Source organism: Podarcis tiliguerta (genome assembly GCF_965153285.1).
Source record: "Podarcis tiliguerta genome assembly, chromosome: 10".
NCBI classification, from domain to species: Eukaryota; Metazoa; Chordata; class Lepidosauria; order Squamata; family Lacertidae; genus Podarcis; species Podarcis tiliguerta.
The window spans coordinates 2029957-2043106 of record NC_139543.1 but is presented as its reverse complement, the minus strand read 5'-3'; the positions used below and the strand labels follow the sequence as shown (position 1 = coordinate 2043106).

The window sequence follows — 13150 nt, the reverse complement described above, 5'->3', positions numbered from 1 at the left end:
TATAGGCTGAGGGAGCCGGCATTCGTCCGCAGACGGTTTTTCCGGGTCATGTGGCCAGCATGACTAAGCCACTTCTGGCGAACCAGAACAGCACACGGAAAAGCCGTCTACCTTCCTGCTGGAGCAGTACCTATTTATCTACTTGCAATTTGATGTGCTTTTGAACTGCTAGGTGGGCAGGAGCAGGGAGCGAGCAACGGGAGCTCACCCCAACCTTCTGATCAGCAAGCCCTAGGCTCTGTGGTTTAGATCACAGCGCCACCCACGTCCTATAAAGAGACTTTAGTGCTACACTTATGGTATGATTCTGACAGTGTGTGGAATGGTCCACCTGATAAAATGGTGTCTGCAAGATACCCTGTCCTGCATAGTTGGGTATATAGGGGGAAAGACAGGATCCTGATCCCAAGCTTTTTAGGGTACAGCAAGTCAAATCATTTTCTTATGATCAATGACCAGTATCAAGACAGACACCAATTATAAAATATCACCATCCTAATATGCAGCTGCTGAAAAATTGCATTAGCTGCCGCTTTGCTACTGATTACGGGTAATGTACACCAATACCAGCAATCAGTAGCAAACCAGCAACAAGCGCCATTCTTTCAGTGGCATATTGGGATGGTAATATTCTGCCTCATGGAGCTGTCCAGCTGTTGCATTTTGCACCAGCTTGCAGCTTCTGGGTAGCCTTGAGCAGTCGCACATAGTGAATTGCAGTCATCCAAACTTGTCTCCTGTGCATCTTGCCACGTGCACAAAAATGCTGAGAGAAGTCACCTGGGAATTTAGAGTGGGTGCCATGAATACGGTGATTACACTCAGCGCTCTCTCTCTCTCTCTCCTCTGTGGGTTGAGGTAGTGGAAGTGCAGAACCATTTTCCAGAATGCAGGCCAATAAACTGAATCAAACTCCTGACAAATGAGGTTCTATCCCTACTTTAGTTGCTCAAGGACATGATGTTCAGTCTGCTCTAGACTGAGTTACACTCTCCCAAAGGATCGTGTTTGCAGTTTAGCGATACTGTTGTGCCAGAGGTGGGTCAAACTTGGCCTGCGAGGCGGTTTTCTTCAAGCCCTGCCCACCTGCCATCATATGTGACATCAGGTGGAGCCTTGGGCACAGTGGGGCACTCCTGGTCATGCACTGGCAAGTGAAAGCAGCTTTGGCTCTATTGCCCATAAGCTGAGGCATGCTAGATCGGGTGTGGGAGCAGCTTCCCTGTGGAGAACACCCCTGCATGCCGCATGGATGGTGCTTGGAAGTCCTGACTTCAGACCGCAAGATGCCCAGTCCCCCAAGGCTTAATTCTGCAGCAAAGAACCGTTGAGAAGAGCACGCCTGGCAGTGCTGGGCAGCACAAGATGGCGTTACCCCGTTGGCATACAAACACTGCATTTTGCACAAGCATTGCTTAAAGAACTTCTTCCAGAGGTCAGCAGATGGTGCTCTTTTCCCAGAGAGCCCAATTAGCCACTGCTGCGGTGTGTGTTTAGTGCAAGTTCTAGTCTGGAATAGTCTCCCAATGTCCACAACATCGTGGCTCTAGACCAGGTGTGTGTTTTGCAAATTACACAGCAGGGCAAGAAAGCAGTATTATGTAGGGAGAAAAAAAAATCTTAATGGAGTAACATTTCTGAGTACGCACTCCTAAGGGTTGGTTTCTCATGTTGGCCTGGTTCACATGGTCACATTAAACATCCTTAAAGTAACGCTAATGCGAACACTATTGTGAACAAGCAGCGTGCTGGTGCACACTGCCGAAATGGTACTTCACTGTTCCCCTGCTGCTGTTGCGCTTCCAGGAAAGAAGCCATACTCAGGCTTGTTGTGCGGGCTGAACATGGGCTCCTGGTTTCTTACCTCGTCAGGCTGGGCCGTTCAGGCAACACAGCAAGCCAGACCTGCCTTCTTGGCAGCCGGGGAGAAGCAAAGTGGCCAGAATTTCAGCAGTCTGCAAAGGTACACTGGGCATTCACATTAAACCATAGTTTATTTTAAGTATGGTTTGATGTAACATAATTCACACATCAGAGTAAGGTAATAAAGGGTAGCATGCACAATTAGGTACTATTTGTGTACATATTCATCAATATTAAACTTAGCCGTTTACCTGGAGTTCTTTTAGCTCATCTCTCTGTAGTGTGCAAATAACCTGCACAAATTAGCCTCCATTTTCCATGTTCAAAAGCAGCCAAGTTACTCAGATTAGGTTTTATTCAGAGACAGACTCCCAGCTTTGTAGTTCACATTTGAAAAGTTGGTACAAAAAACTGCAGTCTACTTTTCAAACACTGGCTAAGGAACTTTCTGAAGATCCTTTTGGAAACTGAATTGGATACCAGTTTGATACCATCAACCTTCTGGAGCGCCTGTCTGGGTTAGGGGTGGGCAGCATCACTTTGCAGTGGTTGCAGTCCTACTTGGATAGACATTGCTGGATGGGTGGTGCTTGGGGAGTGCCCTGAATGTTGGGTTCCTCAAGGTTGGATCTTATTCCCTATGCTGTTTAACTGCTACCTGAATCTGCTCAGTGCGGTTATCTGGAGGTTGAGTGCGTTGTCAGCAATGCCCTTATGGCACACAGCTCTACTCCTTTACATCTGCACACAGTGAATGGCTTGACTGTTGTTATGCTTCAGTAGTAGACTGGATTGTGGTTCTCTCCTCTCCATTTTCCTGGAATGGTGGGGGCAGAAGGGCAGGAAGGGGACCAAATAAAATATGATTACATGCTTGCAGTACATGTAGGCAAGAAAACCTGCATGTGGATGAATCCCCACGGAAAGCATCCTTGTAGAATTTTTAAGGCGTGCTCTGTCTCCAAGCACCATATTTGTTATCTTTATTTTCTTCACCAAAGAAGTTCATGCTAAGTCTTGGTAGGAAGGATGCTGATAAATATAAATAATTTTTAGTTCAAAAGCTTTTGCTGACTGATAACCATGTATTATATAGCAATGTCTGTTGATTTGGCATGCTACTCACTCCAAAGAAGCTGTTTTTCGTTCTGGAGTTAATGATACAGTATAAGGACCAGCATATTTTGATGCCATTGTGTGTCCTTGATTCATTTATGTATTTTTAAAAATACATAATATCACTGGTGGATATATATAACTATGTCTGATGAGAACTTGGTTGAAAAACTGTTACAGGAGTTCTCAAATGGTTTGCATGGTTGTTGTTAGTCATTTAGTCGTGTCCGACTCTTCGTGAGCCCCTGGACCAGAGCATGCCAGGCACTCCTGTCTTCCACTGCCTCCCGTTTGGTCAAACTCATGCTGGTAGCTTCGAGAACACTGTCCAACCATTTCGTCCTCTGTCGTCCCCTTCTCCTTGTACCCTCCATCTTTCCCAGCATCAGGGTCTTTTCCAGGGAGTCGAGTCTTCTCATGAGGTAGCCAAAGTTCGCATGGTGAGCCTCCCCAAATAAAAATAAGATAAAATGCTGAGTTTCTCCTTGCTTGATGCAGAGAAAAATTGCTGGTGGCTTAGGTCTGTTAGAAGGAATACTGAAATAAAAGGAAACAATCAGAATTACATGGAAGAGTGTTTAAAGATCCACAAGACATAGATGGAGGGAAGCAAAATCTCATGGAAAATGCAAGCCTATTCAATTGTACCTTAGCATCATCAGTCAACAAGGATGCCCAGACTTTGTAGCTGAAATAACTTTCACCAACTTCCATTTTAAGAATGGTGGGATTTAGATTGGAGTAATTGAGAAGGTTTGTAGTGACTTCTGATCTGAACTGTCAACTCTTCTTCCTTTCAGGAGGACTCCTTATTTGTTTACCACGTGAACAGGCAGCACGTTTCTGTGCTGAAATCAAGTCTCCGAAATATGGTGAAGGTCACCAAGCATGGATTATTGGGATTGTAGAAAAGGGCAACCGCACTGCCAGGATTATAGACAAACCTCGAATCATTGAGGTAGCACCACAAGTGGCTACTCAGAACGTGAACCCAACGCCTGGAGCAACTTCTTAATAGAGCTTTTTTAAAAAATAGATCTATTCCTTTATCATTTTACAGCCTAAAGAACTGTAAAAAGAGAAAAAGAAACACTTTGTGTCTGCAAATCTGGTGGCCTTAGGTCAGTTTGAGTGGATGCGTTTAATAAAATAAAACCCATTGCCTTTTTTCCTGTTACATTAACTGAAGATGCACCTAATCTTGAGGCAGCTTCTGAGTTGAGAATTATATTGTTATCCAATACTGTTGATTCATTTTGAATCTTTAGACACTTATCTCTCGCCGCATAGGCTCTTTTTTAAAAGGGTGCTTTCACGTAGCACAGACATTACCAATAGTGGTGTCAAATAGCAGTTTATGTCCTTTTTCACTATGTGTATATTTATCATTAGGTCTAATTTCAGATGCCTTGAATGAAATTCCAGGAAGGCAATAAATTTGATAAAGTGATGCACAGTGCTTTTATCCATTAGCCAAGAGGGTTGCATGTCTACAGTCAATCTTTGATTTGTAAAAGTCTTATCCGTGAGCATCTAAAACCCTGGACATTGCTTGGTAATACATTCTGCTAAAAACAAGCAAGTGCTGACTTTGCATGGAAGCACCTCAGAGTTGAAGGGAAAAAATAATTTTCTTCTTTGTAGATCAGACAATATTTACTTGTATTATCAATAATTGTTTCTTTTATTGATAGCATAAATGATGATGCTCAGTTTTGCAATGTGATTGGGTGTGCTATAGAGCAACAAGGTATTGCCAGCCAAACAGGTTATTGTATAATCATTTACAATTCACTATATGATTAACTACACAAATAATTTTTAAATATAACCAATTTAAAAAACTGTTTTGTGGATGGTAGTGTTTAATACATTTTATATTTTGTATAGTGATTATTATAAATCTTTTTTGTTTTCTTAAATCAGCTGTCTAGTATAATGCCTAGTATTTTTGTTCTCTGCTCAAAATTCATTTTTGTGCACGCTTTTGTGATGTGTTTAATATCTGCATTGCCAACATTTCAGCCTGAACTTAAGCTTATTATTTGAATAAATATTTAATTTTTTTATTGCTCTTGTACAAATGGATGACTTTTTAAATTTTATGCCTAAGCTTATTGTGGGTGAAAGGTGGCAAGTAGGTTACTATGCCATTTAGAATTATGGTATGGACATTTATAATCCTTGAAAAATGAAAGCAGTTATATCCAATGGCTATTTTGGGGTTAAATTACCTGTAAAAGTGCAATCCTATACTTGTTTACTCCAGTGAGCTCAATGGGACTTACTGTATATTCAGAAATAGACATGCATTGGATTATAAATTCTAGAGTGCAGCATCTAAGGGGGCTTTATTTCTTTTGAAGAGAATGAATGTGGAAGCCATAGGGCTGCATACAGTTATGGGTGAGTTGGCTAAATTACATCCTGCCATTATAAAGAGGGAGGGTGGACAGTAAGTTCTATAGCTTATGGTTGGAAAAATGAACTGATTTCAAAGGAGAGATAAGTCTGAGGGTGATTTGTGCCTATGTGAAAATGCATGTGAGTGTGGTTTATCCCACTCACTACTGGCATGCAGCTCTTGTGCAAAGACAGGTAAGTAACCAATGTTTTAAAAATATTCTATATTAAATACCATATACAGAACAGCTAAAAGAAAAGCCACAAAATGGTGTTGGACAGTATTTCCTAAGACCCATGTCCCAGTGGAGGCTTTAATTTTATTGTTTTTCCTGTACTCTAGCACCCTCCCCCCATCATACAGTTGCATGATTTTTATTTCCAAGATAGCCTATCCAAAGGTCACTCATGTATTGCAGCTGGCTTTAGTGAATTAGGTTGCAAAGGTCCTAGTTTGTTAGCCACATCAGCTTCTCATAAAAACATTTGCAAAATGCAAAACTTAATTCTGCTCCCCTAACCACAGCCACCAAAGTGTTACAGTACTTACCTCATTGAGGAAAATTAAACATAAGTTCATTTACCATAACTGCAGCATGTTGGGCAACTGTTCATATGTGCATAACCATTGAGATGGAGAAACCTTGTATATTGCAAGAACATGGGGTGGGAGTGCACCCCTTTTCAGGATCCCTGTCACTGAAGTTTGGGCCCACCCGTATCAGATATTTGTCTCAAAGTCCGGAGGTTCTTAACCTTTCTACCCCCAGGGCCCACTGGGAATGGCCAAAACTCACTGAGGCCCACCAGTCACAAAATGGCAGCAGATAGTGGCAGGGAGCTGGCAAATACTGACATTATTTTCTACTTGTATCTAATCCCAATTCTGGAAATGGTTCAGTGATTTGCTACAGTGTGGTAAAGCGTTCTGTTACCTAGCTTTCTTCAAGCCTTTCTTCACACTCTCCTGTGTGAGTGTCTGGGGGCCCTGCTCCTTCCTGCCACTTACCACCTGGCCCAGGGCAGGGCCTGAAGCCTCACAGGGACTGCTGTGCTCTGCTGCCCAGGAGGACTCTCCTGCGTGAGTGTCTGAGGGCCCTGCTCTTGCCGCTTACCACCTACCTGGCCCAGGATGGGGCCTGAAGCCTCACAGGGACTGCTGCGCTCTGCTGGCCAGGAGGACTCTCCTGCGTGAGTGTCTGAGGGCCCTGCTCTTGCCGCTCACCACCTGGCCCAGGATGGGGCCTGAAGCCTCACAGGGACTGCTGCACTCTGCTGGCCAGGAGGACTCTCCTGCGTGAGTGTCTGAGGGCCCTGCTCTTGCCGCTCACCACCTGGCCCAGGGTGGGGCCTGAAGCCTCACAGGGACTGCTGCGTTCTGCTGCCCAGGAGGACTCTCCTGTGTGAGTGTCTGGGGGCCCTGCTCCTTCCTGCCACTTACCACCTGGCCCAGGGTGGGGCCTGACGGGCTTCACTAGGACAGTTGCTGTTACTGCTGGAGGGGTGCAGAGTGCTTTTAAAATGTTTTTTTAAAAAATTCTTTTGAATTTTTTGTAAGTGGGGGGGTGGGGTGGGATGGATGTTTATTGGGCCTGGGAATTTGTTTGATTTTATGTTTTTGTAATTTTTACTGTTTTTTGTTTGTATTGTTTTATTGGTGTTTTTTTAAAGGTGTTATTTTGTTCTTAAGGGGAGGGGTCAGGGCTGCCGGGGAGTAGGTCCCAGCCAACAAAATGGCTGGGGCATGTTCCACAGGGGGGGATGCACTGGGACAACTGATCTCAGTGATCACGGAGAAGGGTAGGAGAAGGAGTTATGCTAAGACCAGACCATGTCATTACAGAAGAGGCAGGTTTAGTCGTTGTCTGAGGACTATCCCTGCCTCCGGGTCTGGTCCTGACCGGATGGATACTAGAATCAGCAAGGGATACCCACATGACCTGAAGGTGCTGCTGTGCAATGCCAGGTCAATGATTCATAAGACCACTGCCATCCATGACTTGATCATGGATGGAGGACTTGACCTGGCATGTGTGAAGGAGACTTGGTTGGATGAAGCAGATGGGCCTGTCCTTGCTGCTGTTTGTCCACCAGGTTTCTCTTACACACAGCAACCCAGGTCATGTGGGCGGGGAGGGGGGGTTGCAGTGATTTTTAGGAAGTCATTAGTTTGCACCAGGCGTCCTATTGGGAAGACCCAGTTTTCCGAGTGCATGTTTTGGAAGTTGGGAAATAGGGGCAGTACAGGATTCCTTTTGGTGTACCGACCTCCTCGCTGCACCAAGGATTCCCTGCCTGAGCTGCTTCAGGTTGTGGCGGATGTTCTCCTGGAGACACCTAGCTTGGTTGTCCTAGGGCAGGGGTCGGCAACCCGCGGCTCTTTTACACCTTTGCTGCGGCTCCGCAGATCCTTGGGGACCCTGAGCAGAAAAGCAGAAGTGCCAGAAAGAGGAGGGGGATGGAGCTGGGCAGCCGAGCCGGGCAAAGCAAGGCGGCGGCGGCAGCGGAGCTCGAGAGGCGGCGGCTGCTGGGATGGAGGAGGAGGCGGCGGCGGCCGGAGAAGGGTTGCTGCTGCTGCTGCTGCTTCTGCCGCCGGAGGGAAGTTCTGCCAGGCGGCTTCATGGCTCATAGCTTCCCCCGGGGTAGGACGGGCAGCGGCGGCGGCGAGGGGGAACGCTCTCCCAGGGCCACGCTCTCCTCAGCCCCGTGCGTGAGGCACCTGAGGCGAGTGAGAGAGAGAGCGCGCTAGCTCGAGGGAAATAGCGGGGCGGGGTTTTTTTGGGGGGGTGGCAGTGGTGCTTCGGGATCCTTTTCCGTGCCTTGCTTCTGAGTGGCCGCTGAGTTGAGGGAGAGTACCTGAGGTGAACCACAAAATGGGCCCGCCCTCCCTGTCAGGGAGGAAGGGGTGAATTACTTCAGTGACGAGGAGGAGGGGGTCCAGAGGTAGCCAGCAGGAGAGGCGGGGGAGCACGAGAGAAATTGCAGAGGGAGGGGGGCTGTTAGGCACCAAAATCCTGCATGCGGGATTTCCCCCGTTCTCTCGTGCCTATGCAATTCCTGCCCTTCTCCCTTCCCCCTCGAGATTTGCTGCAGAGACAAGCAAATGAAGAAGAAAGGGAAGAGTATTAGCTGACATGTCCCCGGATCCCATGGAAAGCACCACAGATTCCTTTGCTTACCAGCTCTTTTTATTTTAAGTTGGCTTCAAACCTGTAAATGGTATGTATACATACACACACATAAATATTCATATCTCTTCCCTCTCACCTTCCTTTCACCCAGTTTCTCTGGCACTGATTTATAAATGCTGCTATGTAGAAATGATGAGAAAGTTGCACCAGCAGAAGGAATGGATATGTGCTGTTAGTAAAAAGAGAGGGAGTTGAACTGCAGGGAGGGACAGACACTTTTCTATGTATTAATTTGTATAATGCCCTCTATGCACATGGTGCTTTGCAAAAAATGGATATGAGAGGTACCATACCCCTCTTTGCTATCTGAAATAGACTCAGGGAAAAGAGAGAGAATGGGGGAAGGGGAAGAATGTGTGGTTATTTACATTTGGCTTGTTTTGCGGCTCCCAGTTTTGTTTTTCCTTTGGAAACGGGTCCAAGTGGCTCTTTTTGTCTTAAAGGTTGCAGACCCCTGTCCTAGGGGATTTTAACATCCATGCCGACACAACCTTACAAGGGGCCGCTTGGGACTTCGGAAAGCACGGCCTCCATGGGGCTATCCCTGAATAAGTCTGGCCCAACCCATGCCTTGGACCTGGTGTTTACCTCTATGGATGTTGGTGATCTGACACTAAGTAAAAGCGAAACGAAAGAAGTGCCATGGTCAGATTACTTCCTGGTGCAACTGGACTTCTCTGCTACCCATCCCCTCTGCAGGGAGGTGGGACCAATTCAGATGGTCCGCCCCACCACTTAATGGATCCAAATGGTTTCCAGAGAGTGGTAGGGGATGCTTTATCCCTTGTTGATGACCTTTCAGCCGATGCCCTGGTGGCCCGCTGGAATGTGGAGTTAACCAGGGCTATCGACTGTTTGGCTCCGAAGCGCCCTCTCCGATTGCATGGAGCCCGGACAGCCCCGTGGTTTTCCACAGATCTGAGGGCAATGAAACAATCATTGAGACTGCTAGAGCGCCGGTGGCGGATAACTCATTCCGAATCTGACCGGACACAGGTTAGAGCTCAACGTCGAGCCTACCAAGTGGCAATAGCGACTGCAAAGAAGACTTTCTTCACCGCCTCTATTGCATCTGCAGAAAACAGCAGCAGGAGACTTTTTCAGGTGGTTCACAATTTAGCGGAACCACCTGCGACATCTGGGCCCAGTACGGGCCACATGATCTCCTGCAATGATTTTGCAAAGTTTTTTGCAGATAAAATCGCTCAGATTCGGGAAGAAGTAGACTCCACCGTGGGAGCAGGGCCAGGGCAGGAGAGTGCTAGAGTCCTGTCTAGTCAAGTTGCGTGGGATCAATTCCAACCTGTTACCTCCGAGGATGTGGACAGGCTGCTTGGGCGAGTGAAGCTGCTTGGACGAGTGTCTCCTGGATCCTTGCCCATCCTGGCTTATAAAAGCTAGCCGGGAAGGACTGGGCGATGGGCTTCGTGGGGTGGTGAATGCTTCCCTCCATGAGGGAGCCTTCCCAGACCCGCTGAAAGAGGCGGTTATTAAAAAACCATCTTTAGATGCGGCCACGATGGCCAATTATCTCCCAGTCTCAAATCTTCCATTCTTGGGCGAGGTGATTGAGTGAGCGGTTGCTGAACAACTCTAGGCACGCCTGGAAGAAGCAGACCATTTGGATCCCTTCCAGTCGGGATTCAGGCCTCATCATGGGACTGAAACTGCCTTGGTCGCACTGGTTGATGATCTCCGGCGGGCTAGGGACAAAGGTGAGAGCTGTTTCCTAGTTCTGCTGGATCTCTCAGCGGCGTTTGATACCATTGACCATAACATCCTTCTGGACCGTCTTGAGGGGCTGGGAGCTGGGGGCACTGTCATACAGTGGTTCCGCTCCTTCCTCCTGGGCCGTGTTCAGAAAGTGGTGGTGGGGGATGAATGTTCAGACCCCTGGACTCTCACTTGTGGGGTGCCTCAGGGTTCTGTCCTCTCCCCCATGCTTTTCAACATCTACATGCAGCCACTGGGAGAGATCATCAGGAGGTTTGGGCTGGGTGTTCATCAGTATGCGGATGATACCCAGCTCTACCTCTTTTAAATCAGAACCAGTGAAGGCGGTGAAGGTCCTGTGTGAGGGTCTGGAGGCGGTTGGAGGATAGATGGCGGCTAACAGATTGAGGTTGAATCCTGACAAGACAGAAGTACTGTTTTGGGGGGACAGGAGACGGGCAGGTGTGGAGGATTCCCTGGTCCTGAATGGGGTAACTGTGCCCCTGAAGGACCAGGTGCGCAGCCTGGAAGTCATTTTGGACTCACAGCTGTCCATGGAGGCACAGGTGCTCATCAATGGTTCCTCTTCATCCTGGAGAAGAGTGACTAGTGGGGTGCCACAGGGTTCTGTCTTGGGCCCGGTCTTATTCAACATCTTTATCAACGACTTGGATGATGGACTCAAGGGCATCCTGATAAAATTTGCAGATGACACCAAACTGGGAGGGGTGGCTAACACCCCAGAGGACAGGATCACACTTCAAAATAACCTTGACAGATTAGAGAACTGGGCCAAAACAAACAAGATGAATTTTAACAGGGAGAAATGTAAAGTATTGCACTTGGGCAAAAAAAATGAGAGACACAAATACAAGATGGGTGACACCTGGCTTGAGAGCAGTACATGTGAAAAGGATCTAGGAGTCTTGGTTGACCACAAACTTGACATGAGCCAACAGTGTGACGCGGCAGCTAAAAAAGCCAATGCAATTCTGGGCTGCATCAATAGGAGTATAGCATCTAGATCAAGGGAAATTATAGTGCCACTGTATTCTGCTCTGGTCAGACCTCACCTGGAGTACTGTGTCCAGTTCTGGGCACCACAGTTCAAGAAGGACACTGACAAACTGGAACGTGTCCAGAGGAGGGCAACCAAAATGGTCAAAGGCCTGGAAACGATGCCTTATGAGGAACGGCTAAGGGAGCTGGGCATGTTTAGCCTGGAGAAGAGGAGGTTAAGGGGTGATATGATAGCCATGTTCAAATATATAAAAGGATGTCACATAGAGGAGGGAGAAAGGTTGTTTTCTGCTGCTCCAGAGAAGCAGACACGGAGCAATGGATCCAAACTACAAGAAAGAAGATTCCACCTAAACATTAGGAAGAACTTCCTGACAGTAAGAGCTGTTTGACAGTGGAATTTGCTGCCAAGGAGTGTGGTGGAGTCTCCTTCTTTGGAGGTCTTTAAGCAGAGGCTTGACAGCCATATGTCAGGAGTGCTCTGATGGTGTTTCCTGCTTGGCAGGGGGTTGGACTCGATGACCCTTGTGGTCTCTTCCAACTCTATGATTCTATGATTCTAGGTCAAATCTGTATCCAGGGCAGCTGTTTACCAGCTCCATCTGGTACGTAGGCTGGGACCCTATCTGCCTGCAGACTGTCTCGCCAGAGTGGTGCATGCTCTGGTTATCTCCCGCTTGGACTACTGCAATGCGCTCTACGTGGGGCTACCTTTGAAGGTGACCTGGAAACTACAACTAATCCAGAATGCGGCAGCTAGACTGGTGACTGGGAGCGGCCGCCGAGACCATATAACACCAGTCTTGAAAGACCTACATTGGCTCCCAGTACGTTTCTAAGCACAATTCAAACTGTTGGTGCTGACCTTTAAAGCCCTAAACGGCCTCGGTCCAGTATATCTGAAGGAGCGTCTCCACCCCTATCGTTCTGCCCGGACACTGAGGTCCAGCTCCGAGGGCATTCTGGCGGTTCCCTCACTGCGAGAGGCCAAGTTAGAGGGAACCAGGCAGAGGGCCTTCTTGGTAGTGGCGCCCACCCTGTGGAACGCCCTCCCATCAGATGTCAAAGCGATAAACAACTACCTGACGTTCAGGGAAGTTTTTAATATGTGAGATTTTAGTGTATTTTTCATCTTTGTTGGAAGCCGCCCAGAGTGGCTTGGGAAACCCAGCCAGATGGGCGGGGTACAAATAATAAATTATTATTATTAAGTGCAGTCATTTGTCCTGGAGTTATTGTGACTGCCTGCCCTGATGCAGAGGCTCTAAGTCAGATGCCCAAACATTGATGAAGCGAACATGCATGAGGGCCAACCAGAGTTGTTGACCTTTTCTTACAATTGATGTTCTTGAGCTTTGGACATGCCTGCTCTAATTTTCTAGTTCCCACTCCTTTGTGCCCCTCAAAAGTATGTTTACCCATCTCCTGTAGCTTCTTCAATGCCCAACCTGTAGCTTATCCTCCCCAACTGACAGTTTCTTGCCCCTTGGGTTCCTTTAAGCTCACTTCCTCCTCTAGCAGCTTTCCACTCTTACTCCTTCCAATTCCCAGTTTTCATTTGTTTATTAATAATGACACTAACCTTTCACTTTCTAATTTTCTTTACCAACCCCTCTGTCTCCTGCAAGACTGGTTACTGGTGCTGGCAGTGGTCTATCTGTGCTATGGATGGCTAAGGGGTAGGTCAGGCAAGTGAGGAGGCCACTGGGCAAGCTGTAGTCTTGAGGGGGCCACTGTTTTGAGAAATGCTGCCTAAGTGTGTTGGTTTACTTTTCCCCATAGGAAGGAATGGCATGTGCTCTACCACTGCTCATTTTCTGGTTACGGAAATCCCACTGAGTTCA

General features: G+C 47.3%; 1 protein-coding gene and 1 long non-coding RNA gene across 5 annotated transcripts in view; one reads left to right on the top strand and one right to left on the bottom strand.

The window, feature by feature from the left end:
• The window catches only part of SEPHS1 (selenophosphate synthetase 1), a 26804-nt gene extending 21756 nt beyond the window's left edge, over positions 1-5048 (top strand). For all 4 annotated transcript variants that reach the window (XM_083399978.1, XM_083399976.1, XM_083399977.1 and 1 more), the window contains exon 9: positions 3780-5048. In XM_083399978.1, coding sequence (XP_083256104.1) covers positions 3780-3994 — 215 coding nt within the window. In that variant the 3' untranslated portion in view covers positions 3995-5048. The remainder of the gene's footprint in view (positions 1-3779) is intronic.
• On the bottom strand, positions 1976-13150 carry LOC310658309. The gene is made up of 2 exons (XR_014502215.1): positions 12889-13150; positions 1976-3516 (listed from the first exon to the last, which is right to left on the bottom strand). It is a non-coding gene; the product is annotated as an uncharacterized lncRNA (long non-coding RNA).